Below are 13,934 nucleotides of genomic sequence, written 5' to 3'. Positions count from 1 at the left end.
GTTTACTTTCATGTGTACTAGTTTTCAGTCTTCTTCTTCTCTGCCTTTGTTGATACATTCATCCTTGGCACATTACTGCCACCTGTAGATCAATGAAGAGCCAATACACTACTAATACGCACGCTGACCATTTAAGTTACTTGTTCATGGCTTTGAAACCTAACCTCCAGCCTTGAGTCCAGCCATGACCTTTGGGGCCAGTGTCTCCACTGCTCGACCCTCTGCCCTGCTCGTTCTCTGCTGTATTGAAGGTGTCACTGATTCAGTCTCTCTTCCCTGTAGGTTCTCGGTGTCCATTTGAACAAATGGACTCTGGACTGGCGACTGGGCTTGGCCTGCCTCATCTTGTACGCCATCTTTCTTTGTTTCTCCATCCTCATCGAGTTCAACGTCTTCATCTTTGTCAACCTTCCTATGTGTCGAGACATCCACTGACCTCCTCCTCCTCCTCCTCTTCTTCTTCTTCTTCTTCTTCTTCTTCTCCTTCTCCTTCTTCTTCTTCATCTTCTTCTTCTTCCTCTGGTCAATCGAGGAATCCTCACCTGGCTTCCAGTTTCTCTGCGCCTTGGAACCAAGTCCTACCTTTTATTTTTTCAAATAGAAAAATAGAGCTCTGTATGATTTATCTTTGGTGCAATACACACAGGAGAGAAGACGCCGGAAGTTTGGTTTTTTTGGGACCGCACAGCAGGCGTGAAAAGAGAGTCCCAGCAGCAGAGATTGCTGCCAATCGTCTAATGAACCGAAAGGTTGGCCGGAGTGAACTCAACTGTATTAACACCAACACTTAGGCTACTGTTGGTGAAGAAGCTGCTACTGTAACTGACTGACTGGCAGAAAGAGAGAAATCCTGCGCTAACAGCGATTTTTAGCTGGATTGTTTGTTACTCTTTGTACAAGTTTGGATATAAGCACACGATTAAGGTATTTTTAAGTAAAAACTGGCTTTCTCTGTATATATTTGAGGATTATATAAGTACTAATATTAGTTGATATATGGGATTCTCTTATGCACAACAGGATCAGTCTCACAAAGCTGAACGATCCCATGGCAGTCACCGTATTTTATGTTTTACCTTCGTGATTTGGTCTGACAGTACCACACTCACAATGCTTCGACATGTCTCCCGTGCTCAGTACCAGCCAACATAGCATGCTGTACTCGCCACAGGTCAACTGTAGCTTTGCAATGTCTAGATATTTAACACTATTCACATAGTCTCTCTTCTTGTTTGTTTCTCTCTCTCTACAGGCATATCCGAGTAGATGTGGGCTTTGTTTTGCTCTAATAAACCCACATAGGAAAGGGATCTCCCTGGAACTGACATCCAGCACTGTCACTTTATTGATTAGAGATATTATTCTGTCATTGCAAAGCCTCTACAGGTACTCAAAACATCTAACTACTGAATTTCCAGTTCCCCTTAGACGGTAGACCCTTTGTACGATAATAAAGAATTAGTTTAGTCTCTGAGTTGAGTATAACATTGTTACTTCCTAAAGCCAAAAGTATTTTTAGAATAGGAGTAAGAGTCGTAGATTTGGACTTAAGAGTCAGCTCGAGTGCAAAGTCTTTGTGTGTGTGTGTGTGTGTGTGTGTGTGTGTGTGCGCGTGCGTGCGCGTGCGTGCGCGTGTGTCTCGAGGGGAACCAAGGACATCACTGTTACTGGGAAGACATAATCATGATTTATTTATGAATTAATTTATTCAAAGATCATGTCTAAGCACCAGTTTCAGCCCTTTGGATCATGTACAGTGTATCAAATGGAACGTTCTCCGCACGTGACGTCGGAGCTGTACAATGTACTGTATCTAATATATAATCTAAGTACTGGAAACTGACTTGATGTTGTTTATATTTAAGAATAGAACTTTATAATTTATAAGTTTTGTATAGTTTGGAAAGATAATGCAACATTTGTATATTGGGACAAACCCCGTGGTTTTTGACGATGATGCACAGCAGGGGTTGCGTTGCCGAGATGGACTGAAAATGCAATCTTTAGCACTGGTCCAAACACATGGGTGGTGGCTGTTGCTAATCCTCTGGCATGTTGAATTAGTGATCAATCACAGATGTAAAAGATTCACTTTCAGATGAAACAGGAAGTGCGTGCTGATGGCGCGCCGCCCTTTTAACTTTCACAACATACTGTTCTTTAAACACAGTGCTTGAACTCTTGTGCCATCCCTTGTATTTGAGGCTTCAAAAGCAACGCTTGTGGCCATTCTCCTGCTTGTATTTGAGCCAAAAAAAAAAAAAAGAAAAGAAAGAAAAAAACACCTTTGTCAACAGTATTGCCACTCTCTTTCAGCATGTGTTCAAACAAAATGTGGAAGATATGTATTTTTATTTTACCTTGAAGGAGAATTCTCATGTTAATAGAGTTGCAGATATTTTAAAAGCGTCCTCTGGAGGTGTTGATGCTACTCGTGCAGCCACAAGAGGGCGCTGTAGAGCTGTGTTAAACCCTCAGAGGTGGCTGTTACACACGCAGTAAAAAGTGGTTTGGGTATATTTTCAGGTAGGCTACTAGAGACAAATACTGGTCGGTTTGCATGCCTCTGTCATAATTCTGATTATTTTGTGTGTAATTTTAATGAATTTCCAAGATCAAAAAGGCACTGTCTTGATTATGCTGTACATATCAGAGGGATATGCTATTATAAACACAGATGTTGGAATAACTTCTGATGAGCAGTTATATTTGAGATATATACAGTATTTAGAATGTAGGCCTCCAACAGTTAGTTTTCAGCTAATTAATGTCGTTTTATGCTCATGTCTTTTGAATTGTTTGTAAATCCTCATTTTTGTTGACGAGGACCTCTGGGCAGAGCTCAGAGGGAGAGACAGATGTTTGCCTTGTTCCCAGTGGTCTTCTTGCAATAAACTGATTTACATACACAAGTAATTTTCTCATGTGTTTATGAGCTGTTCACTGGACCTGTGACTTCATCATTAACTTCCCGTTTATCTCGACAGCAAGTTATCCTATTATTAGAGTCAGACATACAGTATACTCAGTGTATTTTACTTGACTTTTTTTTGAAGATGCTAAAACTTCTCTATTGTATATTTACAGTTATGGTACCAATTATCATGTGAAGCTGACTGTACCTCTAATATTCAGGCAGTCATGGTGTACACATGTTAAAAGTAGATCAAGTTTGATGGCTTTATTTTAGCATTCAGTATTCATTCATTCAAGTGTCATCTTCTAATGAAGCATCGTTTATAGAGGGTCAGACTGATGAAGTGCCGTGCTGTAGGAGGGTAAATGTGGTGACCCGAAACGAGTTCCTGTACAAGCTGCACCAATCAATGCTGTTACATGAGTGGGTCATTTTATGTTTAATGTGAGACGAGTCCCTCAGTGCGATAAACCCATTTAGAAATATCACTGGACTCCACGGTTTCCCTCAGGTCAAAGCATTTTAGCATCTTTCAGCGCTGACTGAACTTCACTCTCCAGCACCACAGGCCAGATAAACAAAGTTAGCAGCTAGCTGGTGAACACAGCGAGCATTTGAGCCTGATGTTTTCCTCAGGGGTTGGTGGACACAGGTGGCAAATCCAAATGAATTCTGCGTCTGAAGGCAGCTTTTCGAGGACATTCACCAGAACAACTTTAAAGCTGTAGTGTGTCAGCGTTGTGTTTCCTGCTTGTTCTGCTGAAGTGGCCGAACAAATCATAAGCCTGCAAATGATTATGCCAATTATTTCTTTACCACTAATAAAGTCATTAATTACAACTGATACAGGCATATAAAGATAGAAATGATTCCATGTCTTACTTTAGTTCTCATTGTTCTTTTACAATTTTACAACAATTACATGTACATGTAGTAGCTCCTTAATGCCACACACACACACACACACACACACACACACACACAGAGAGAGAGAGAGAGAGAGAGAGAGAGAGAGAGAGGACACACAAATATTAAATTAGAACAGAATGAAAATAAAGTAAACAATACACAGTTACTTCTGCACACATACACACACACACACACACACACACACACACACACACACACACACACACACATTATCAGTGTGCATATAAGCGCATCTTACAATCACAGTTCCTCTTGCACACACATGCTTTGGCTGCTCTCTCGTCTGATTCGCAGCTCTTCATGTCAGACTGGTCTGAGGAATTTAAATGGCCGCCACCTCCTCAGCCAATCAGGCGGAGGCGTCATATTACCGCCGCTCTCCTCCGTCCTCCTCCTGAGGGGCCGTCACACCTCAGAGCTGGGGTCCAAAGCCGAGGTCTCTGTCTCTGGCTGACACTGAACCATGTAACCCACCGAGTTCGGGGACACTGAGGCTCCTTCTCTCCTCATGGAGCACAAGCGGAGGAGCAAGAGCATTTAATGAAGCAGCTGGAGACGATTTAAAGGTCAGTAGAAGTTCTCGTCTGCTTGACTCGACATCTTTATTTCTGCTTCTAACCCGCAGCTTCTCCGCACGGAAACGTCGAGTTTTCAGACATACTGTCAACAGCTTGGATGAAGGTTTTCCTGTAGAAAGACTTTCTGCTGTCTGTCTGTCTGTAGCAAACACTCAAATACCTGATCCACAACGTGCAACGTGCAGGACCGGGTGCAGCAAAAAGTTGTGCTGAGTCGCTCCAGCTGTAAACTTTGGGAGTTCTGTGCATGTTGGCTGATACAGACTGAAGCCATGTCCTGCTGGTATCTGCAGGTCTGCGTGCCTCCTCCTGCTCCGTTAGGCTGCTCCTTTCCTCTTGCAGAAGCATCGCTGAAAATACCTCCAGTCTTCACTGATGACATGAAGCTTCCAGTCAAAGTAAACACATGTGAGGGCTGTACATCACGCACAGTCTGACAGGGCTTCAAAGGAGAGGACACAGCTTCCATATGTTTCACCTCCTCCAGGCCTTATGCTGCAGGTTGGTCTCATTTTAGGGACTGTGCACAATGATTTGCAGGAATAACAGGACTCCTCGCAGAAATTGTTAGTATTTTCTTTGGACCCCTCCCGTTTGATTTATAAAAACTGTTACAAGAAGAAGGAATAAAACTGGATTTGAACAGTTCCTTTCACTTGTCATAACTTAAAGAGACAAAACATAAATAACTGCAGCCTAAACATTCATTTGTTGATGGAATAATGATTTTCTTATAGCCACCAAGTGGAAGTATACATTTTTACAAAAAAGTAAATTAAAAATATTCACTCATGTCTGTCAGAGGTTTTATTCCACTGTTAACACCTGAACTTTGGAGAGCTTTAGCTCCACCCGAGCACCACTCTGAGAGGTGATGTTTTTCCCTCAGAAACACGTGGGGCCTGTCTGAACCTGACTCAACACAGCACATAACGTGCTCTCCTGCAGCTCACTTCTGGCCTCTCTGTCTTTTCTAAACGAGCAGTTAGCTGATGTTGTGTACGAGGAGTGAAGGGGTCAGCTTCCTCATTAATCTTCTGTGGAATCTGTTCGAGAGATTAGCTTCACTGCTAAACCAGGGATTTTTTGGCACGGTTACAGACCGCTATGGGGAAACGAACCAGCTGCAGTGACAAATAATGGAGAACTTGCAGCTCGTCAGTAGTTGGTTCGCATTATGAAGCTGCTGTCGTTTTGGTCCACAGTGACCACAGTCCATCTGCTGTCTTTCAGGCACGTTTGTTTTGTCATCCTCCAGAGATGCCTCTGATGTTTCTGCTCTACCTGTGTGTGATAACTCTGACTTTAGACTTGAAAGCAAACCCCCATCAGAGATCTCTTTTCTGGAAGTTCAAGGCAGAACTGAGAAGTCGGCGAGTTTGTGAACAGTGATGTCATCCTGGCTGGACAAGGAAGCAGCCACTCAGGTTACCGTTGTGAGAATAAACGGTCCCTGTGGGGGATGTTAACACTGAACGCTTTCACAGGAGCCACACTGATGTCTGCTGTGATCCTGCAGCAGGCCAGGAAATGAAACACACTGAATATCAGCTTTATGCATGCAGTCAGAATATGTAGGTGAGCGACTGGTATGCATCTGCCAAAAACCTTATTAATAATCATAGTTTGACTGGATTAAATGGTTTCTTCCATCCCGTCCAGGCAGGGACGCATTAACCAGCTGAGGGGCCCTGGAGCTAAAATGAGCTGTGGGCTCCAGTTGACCCCCGACTCCTCCCACTCACTGCACAGACTGCATGACAGATTCACCATACTCTGTCCACAGCTCCAGAAACCAGCTGGAATACTGCTCCACCCCAGCTCTGTTAGCTGTCACTGGTAATTATGTGATTAAGCACAAGTTTATTTAGAAACGTTCACCATGTGAGATGAATATCAGCAGAAATAATGAAGGTATTTGAACCAGACCGTAAAAAATGGAGGAGCCTCTGAGCAGGGCTGATTGAAAAACCCAACTTTTACAGCTGGTCTGAGGTATTTCCAGAATCCTCCTGCAGACTCACTGCAAGATAAAGACCTGTTTTCTGTGTTGCAAGGAGTGATAGTCCTGGATGTTTGGTGCCCTCGGCTAATTCCCTCCATGTTTTCTTGTTATCAGGATAAGCTGGACTCGTGGGAAATGCCCTCAGTTTCCATGTGATCGTACAAGTAGAGTGAGTCGATGTTTCCAGAGATCTTTTATGAAAAAAAGTTTCTCGCCTGTGCGGGTTTTCAGTGCAGCCTTAGTTCTGTCAAAAAGTAAAAGAAGAAACACTCATATTCATGTGTTCATCAGTGAGCTTTAGAGGTGCTGGTAGGCTGTTTCTAGTCTTTATGCTAAGCTAAGCTAACCAGCCTCTGACTGTAGCTTCATATGTAGTGGACAGACATGAGGGCTGTTGATCTTCTCATCTAACTCTCAGCAAGATATCGTTGATATTGTTTGTTGTGTATATTCAAAAGGAAATTTAACATAAATCAAAATACCACACTCTCATTGCCAAAGAGGGAACGTGGGGTTTTTGGGGCCCCTGAGGGTGTGTGGCCCCAGGACAGCTGCTCACTGTGCCTGGCTGGTAGTGCAGCCTCGGTTTCAGCCAGGCTCAGGCTGAAGTCATTTAAATCCACCTTCCGGTGTATGTTTACCCTTTGGTTGTCTTCCATATCTCCTCCATGACTCAGCATGGTAATTAAAATATTTTCTGTTCATTTTGAAGTTCCCATCTGCTCCATCTTTCCTCTCTCTCTTCCTTTTAAATCTGAAGACGCACAGACGCGTCCCAACTCCCCGCGCTGGGCTCGATACTCAGCTTGATCCAGTATTCCTGCTACTAATTTAAAGGGGAGTAGCCCGGAGAAAACAGCCCAGGCTTTTCTCGGCTGACCTTTACTGCGTAAAGTTGTGGCTGGGCGGTGCTGGTGCCTGACACGGTTTCTCACCATGATTTAAGCCAGAAGCTCTCTTATTATACGTGAGGGTTGAGTTATTTGATGGTGATTCTGAGCGTTGGCACGTTGCTATTGCAGGACTTCTAAAGCTGTGATTAGAGGTTAGGCAGTTGGTCACGTTGGTGTTTGACTGACACAAGGTCCATAAACATTTCACGGAAAAAATGAAAGTAATTCCAAACTTCTATCCCTGCGTGAAAAAGACGAGTGATCAGATTCCTGCATATTCTTAAAAACCCAAGTGTTTCCTCTCTAACCAGCACAACATGGGCCAGTCGGTTCAGCTGAACTCACAGAGAACCACTGACCCAAATTCTGCTCTCTCACACACACACATACTAAAGTCGGTCTTTCTATCCTTGTGAGGACACTCGCTGACATAATGCATACCCAGCCCCTTAGCTCTAACCTTAACCATCACAACTAAATGTCTAAAGCAGCTGAGACTCTTTCATCATTGAAAGAATTCCTTTGTCGTTTTTCAACTAAATGGTAAAAGTCAGTGTATTAAAATCAAACACTCTCTTCCCTGTGGACACACACACACACACACACCATCATGTGGTCCGTCTCAGGGCAATAACACGAGCCATGTGTGGGAGTTCTTATCTGCAGTGGGTTTGTGCAGCTGCCTGCAGCCCCCTCCTCACGTTCTGCTCTCTGACAGCAGCATGGAGCCCTGTCAGCCTAACACTCCTCACTGGAGCTCACCAGCGACACATGAAGCAGCACTTCATGTTGTCCTGACAGTTCAAACAAACAGATAAAGTTTGTTGGTTTGGTTTGTTTTTGCAGGGCGGGGCAGAGAGGCTGGTGGGGAATAGCATCAACACCAGGCAGGTCATGATGGGCGCTTGCAGCACTATTGCAGTGCACTTTAAGTATCCCAGATGGGGTCAGCAGTTCTGTTAGACTGAATGTTCCTATGAAAACACTGATCCAGATCATACTTGTCATCAAAAGAAAAGTACAGTTGCATGACTTTTTCATGGTTCTTAGGAGATGCCTGCTGACAGCCTGTTAGCCATTAGTGTCATTTTGACTTTGAAGGCGACAAAGTAAAACCCAAGGGTAATAAAAAAAATTAAAAAAAAGACCAGGACCAGACTGATGTTTAAAAAGTACAGTGAAACATCATAAAAGATGTGGACAGACAACTCAAGTAAAATCAAGAAACATCAATGACAGAAGTCTTTAAATGTTGTCAGACATACAGCATGGAGGCCATGTGGTCATGCCCCTCACTGTTAAGCCTGGTGGTTGAGCTCCATACAATCTGTAGCAGATCGCTAGTTTTTTGTTGTTGTTGTTGCTGAAGATACATAACATTTTTCAGAGGTATTTTATGCCCCAGTTCCCCATAAAAACACACCATTTGTCTTTGTGACATGTGCTCGCCGTTGCGGCACACAAATCAGCTCGTCATGAAAGCAGTCAGCTGTGATGTGCTGCCAGCTGAGGATCGACTGCTGTTTGTTTCTAAGTCTTGTCATAGTGTGCCATCAGCAGTCCGGCCTTCAGCTCGTATACACAGCACCATTTAATCCACCCTGTGAGGCAGTTCACAATACAGAAAAGCTAATACTTTTCAGGAATAAAGTAAATGACATAAAATAGTAGACTAACATGTTCTTCACATGTTATTTGCATCTCAACAATACAATAAGTGTTTTGCTCTTGGCCTGTGGCCTGTGTTAAAATTCAGGTTTGACCCTCAAAAGGAGATTTTGACGCCCCTGCGTTATAAAGGCTCTTTAACCCCTTATTAATTATGAATTCACGGTTAATAAAACATTTCCTGAGGTTAGATGAGTTCTAATCTCTAATATGTAAAGTAAATCAAGGAAATGAATCAGCAGACTTAAAGGAGTGCCGCTGAGAACACACATGTCTGCATTCACTGCCATCAAACACTGAAGCCATTCATTAGCTGATATAGGACAGCACAGCTTCACAGCTAGCGTGACACCCACTGAGAGAAAATTAGGGTCCCACCATGAGCGTGGTCTTTAAAACACAAATACCAGAGCTTAATGAAGTCCTGCTGTCTCCCTTTTTATTATTATTATGTCAAACACAATGGAGCGTGTGTATGTATGGGGAGGGGTGTGCTCTTCCTGTGTCTGTTTCTCTTTATGAACTGGAGAATGTATTTCTGCATGTGTCCGTGTCTTGATGTTTAACTGTGTATGTAAATGTCTTATATGCTAGTTTACGCCTTTTAATGTATCAACATATGTGCGTGTGTGTGTGTGTGTGTGTTTACCTTATGAACAGTGTGTCTCTGTGCTGCAGTGCCAGGGGGCTTCTCTGTGGTTCTGTGAGGGAGGGGTACACACTCAGATGTGTCTTTGTTTAGCTGCAGCTGAGGCTGCACACACACACACACACACACACACACACACAGGCTACACACAAAGAGACAGGCAGTGGTCCGTGTGCACTGACTGAGCATAAAATTGTGGCATTAGTTGAGAGTTTGATGTGATTTGAGTGTCTCGGTGGTGGGGGCGAGGGGCTTCAGGACATTCCCACAGTTGGTTTTGCCAATTAGAGCCGCAAATAGGAGCTGCCCTGGTGGGAGGTCATCTTGTTTCCTACAAGCAAGCTCTCTGGTTCATTATCATGCATGTGGAATTATATTTACTTACTGTCAGAGGTTTGCTTGGCACGTTCGCCACTTTCAGATCTTTTACACAATTAGGAGCAGAAGAAGTCAAAGAGTCATCGCGAACTGATTTCCAGGAAATTTCCTCAGTGGGATCTATTTCCCACAATTCATCCTTTCGTTTTTCCCTGGTTCGCTGAGGTTCTCTATGTCTTTGTTTCTTCCACTTCTGTCTGACTGTGGAAATGAAACCAAGCTGCCAGACTCTCAGCTCTGCTTTCAGACAGTCAGGAAACAGTGCAGTCTCTGCACAGGTCACCAGATATGAAGCAAAGTCAGCAGTTATTTGACCTCAGTTGTTCTTTGCAGCCTGCTAAGAAACTAACAGTTATCTTCATTATCGATTAATCTGTCATCTGTGATTTTTCAATTGACTGTGTAATTATTTAGTCAGAAAAAGTGAAAAACTCAGGTGAGTACCACGTGCGTCTTAATAAATGTAATCTTCCTCGTTTTCCCCGGTGTCTCCCTCAATGTCCTTCAGCTTCCTGCATGGTAGATGCTGAACCTGGTTGAGCCTCAGATCAGCTGTCTCTATCCACAGGTCAGCAGCTGGCTGTGGGTCATCTGTCTCTGTGGTCATGTGTAACAGGTGAATGTGCATCAGAGCTGAGAGACGAGTGTGTGACGGATGAGATCTGGGCTTGTTTTTTATTGTCTTGTGAGAGTCCCCTCTCACATGCTGCACTGTTCTAAAGCAGCATAAGAGACAGTTTAACCTCCTTGTTGATGTTGTCAGTAAGCAGCTGGATTGCTTGTATTTACTATTTGGAACAAGTCATACACAGAGGACGCTGCCAAGTCTCTCAGTGGAGTCTCTGTGGAGCTGCAGTGCTGTGATGTCCTCTGATACATCAGCTTTGTCTGTTTGTTGCCGGGCCGGCAGCGTGGTGAGGCTATCAGAGCCCTTTTGCTGGAATCTGCCGCTTGCTGCTGCTGGATAGAGGCTGATGAAAATGGTAATAGTGACTCAAAGCAGTAAAGTGGCGTGTCATAAAACCAGCAGAGTGACCTAAGAGAGTCTAAAAAGCTCTGTTGTTTCAGGAGTCAGTGTCTGTTCCAGTCCTGTGCTGTGCTGTGTGTTACCACAGTGAGCAGTTTGGAGTTTTACTCATGCCTCCATTGGGCTAAAGTTTGTGTTTAGAAATAGTTTCACATTTGATTGTCTGAAAGTGACTCCTGACTCTCTGCCATGTTTGTCAGCGTTCTATTTGTTTCTTTCCTCCCCCTCAGCCTGAGCTGATGGGGGTTATGGCTTCCTTCCTGTGTGAGATGAAAGTGCGTGTGTGGACGGAGGGAGCATCTCCCCAGCTTGCGTGAGCTGTGAACCTCTGCCAGGAAGGGAAGGGCTGGCCTACTGGTCGTAACCTGGCTGGAGAGAAAGAGGGAGGACAAAAACAAATCAAGCACAGATGGAGAAACAGAGTTAAAGATAGCAGAAGAGACAGAAAGGGAAAGGGAAACGAAAACACAAAGCCAAGGCTAGAATACAGCTTCAGTCATTCAACACCACTAGACTTTGACTTAGCGTGGAGTCTTACCGAAGCACCACAGCCCTAAACCCTCTGCTGTGATGGGTGGGAAGGAAGGGCAGCTGTGCTGGCACTGAGGCTCTCCAAATGGAAAATGAATTCTCTACTGTATGTTTGAGGACATGGGAACAAAATGTAGGAAAAAAAGGAGAGTGTGACAATGTGAGAGAGGGGGGAAACAGGAGAGACAGGTAATGAGAGGACAGCCGTTCAGGCCAAAAATAAGCTGAGGACTGGAATGAGATGAAAAAGGATTGAGGCAATTATCTGAGATGAAGGGGCGAAGGAAAGGGGAAACGAAGAGAGAGGAGGCAGGAAAGTGAAAGGAGAAGGGGAGGTGAGTGTGTAGACAGCAAGAGGAGAGACAGAGAGTCACAGTGAAAGCATTCTAGCAGACCAGCACCTCCATAATACTGGCTGTGGCCAAAGAAGGAATTTCCTCTGGTTGCGCCACAGCTGAAGTGTGTTTTTGACCCACAGAGCTCTGGCCCCTGCAGACGCCGTCCCAGACGTAAACACACACCCAGACGCAAGAGCTAACCAGTCCAGTGGACAGGAAGACAACATGGCCTCCAGCTCACCGCCGAGGAATCCCCCGAGCGGCCTCACAGACAGGAGCGGCAGCTTCTTTAAGGTAAGCGCTGATGGTCGGACGACTTGGCCGACTTTCCAGAGATCGCTCGGTAATGTATAGCACATCACTTCCTGTGGAACATCAGTTTTTTTTTTTTCTGGGAACGGCTGACTCCACATGTGTTTAGGACAGGAAACAACTCACAAACAGCAGGCTGAATCACAAGTGTTACACTGCCCACAAAAACAAAACCTAGAGACTGCATCTGGGGTCAAAATGTAGCTGTGACCAGAATCTGACGTTATGACACACAGTGTTTTACTATCTTGAAATGTTTGCAAGCTGTTTCCTGCAGTTATATTAAAATAATCCATTTTTAGTAACTCACATGTTCGTCATTACATTTTTTTATCCCACATAAATGAGCCGTCTAAACTGATCCTGGTAAGGAAAACTAGAGCAGTAACTGTAATGAGACTACTGCAACCTGCAGTAGGAGGGTCACATGGTGGATGGAGACAGATGAAAGCATCGGGATTCTAGCTTTTGTTAGCCGTGCTAGCTCGTCTGCTTGTGCAGTGAAATGATGAAGAAGGCACAGCAGCTGTCCTTGGGAAGTGAGAAAAACTCTCAACAGTAAAAAGTCTGGATGGCGCTTGTTTGTCAATGATGTGATGATGTGATGAGGTGTGTTTCTTTGTTCCATCAACTCTTTTTAGTTTGAACAAAATGGGATTCAAACAAATCAGAAATTATGAGGCAAACTAATCTGAGGTCCTGCTCCTCGCATACAAAGCCCTTAATGGACTCGGACCAAGCAATGCAATCATCTGCTGCTGGTTTGTTGGAGGTTTCTGACACCAGTCGAAAGAAATTTGGGGAGGCAGCCATTGTCCATTACACCTCAAAGCTCTGAAACACACGGCCTGGAGATATCAGGGAAGCAGCTCGCTGATTATTTTTAAAAGACAGCTAAAAACAGTTCTGACTTCCTGATTCAGGTCTGAAACTTTTGTGCTTTTCCTCGCGCTGATGCACATCTGCACTTCTTTTAAATTGTTCTGTTTCACTTGATTTTATGCATTCTGTGTGCTCTGTTTTTATCTATATTTTATTATTTTATTCTTTGGTTTTATAGGTTGTCTTTTTCTTTATTTTTATCCTTATTCTATCTTACTTTTACTGTCATTATCAAGTGGGTTTGGTTCTCCATCTTATTTAACATTCAGTCTTTATGTCCGTTCTGTGTTTTCTACGTGAAGCACTGCATTTGATTTCTTTCTTGTGAAGCACTTTGAGCTGCAGTTCCTCTATGAAATGTGTTATAAAGTTATTATTATTAATAATCATAACAATCAGTTGTCAAAACCCTCCAAAAAAATGACATTAATTTCACTCTAAATATTCACGAAGATGCTTTTTCCAGTTTCAGTATTACAATGGAGCTTTCCTCATCAACAGAATTTCCTCTTCACATAATGAAGATGGCGTTCTTATACAAAAACACTGTTTGTCAAACCCACAGTTTGATGTAATGAGGTAACACTTTAATAGCTCAGGCAGCCAATCGTGCTCAGACAGCAGAGAACAGATTAGCTTGTTAGCGGTAGTGCTAGCTCAGCTACCCCCGACGGTCTCGTGAACCTGCCCGTGCTGGTTGTTGTGGCCTGTCGTGTCCCCTGACTGTAATCTGACCCTCTGACTGTAGAGATGTGAACATGACTCAGTGTGGTTAATCCGGCTTCACGTCACATTTTCATGTACATCTATTAGATTCATTTTGGAT

At 43.8% G+C, this 13,934-nt stretch overlaps 2 protein-coding genes across 3 annotated transcripts in view; both read left to right on the top strand.

Annotated features, from left to right (window-relative positions):
* Window positions 1–2,912, top strand: part of LOC143319598 (sodium/potassium/calcium exchanger 3-like) — a 46,499-nt gene extending 43,587 nt beyond the window's left edge. Inside the window, exon 17 of the mRNA XM_076728695.1 lies at window positions 283–2,912. Coding sequence (XP_076584810.1) covers window positions 283–435 — 153 coding nt within the window. The 3' untranslated portion in view covers window positions 436–2,912. The remainder of the gene's footprint in view (window positions 1–282) is intronic.
* A 1,385-nt stretch (window positions 2,913–4,297) lies between these two features.
* Window positions 4,298–13,934, top strand: part of LOC143319885 (ras and Rab interactor 2-like) — a 32,110-nt gene continuing 22,473 nt past the window's right edge. For both annotated transcript variants that reach the window (XM_076729136.1, XM_076729137.1), the window contains exons 1-2: window positions 4,298–4,413; window positions 12,055–12,208. In XM_076729136.1, the coding sequence (XP_076585251.1) occupies window positions 12,140–12,208 (69 nt within the window). In that variant the 5' untranslated portion in view covers window positions 4,298–4,413; window positions 12,055–12,139. The remainder of the gene's footprint in view (window positions 4,414–12,054; window positions 12,209–13,934) is intronic.

The sequence above is a fragment of the Chaetodon auriga genome, chromosome 4 (assembly GCF_051107435.1).
Source record: "Chaetodon auriga isolate fChaAug3 chromosome 4, fChaAug3.hap1, whole genome shotgun sequence".
In the NCBI taxonomy this organism is placed as follows: domain Eukaryota; kingdom Metazoa; phylum Chordata; class Actinopteri; order Chaetodontiformes; family Chaetodontidae; genus Chaetodon; species Chaetodon auriga.
Note: the sequence above shows the minus strand (reverse complement) of the source record. Positions and strands in the feature narration are given on the sequence as shown.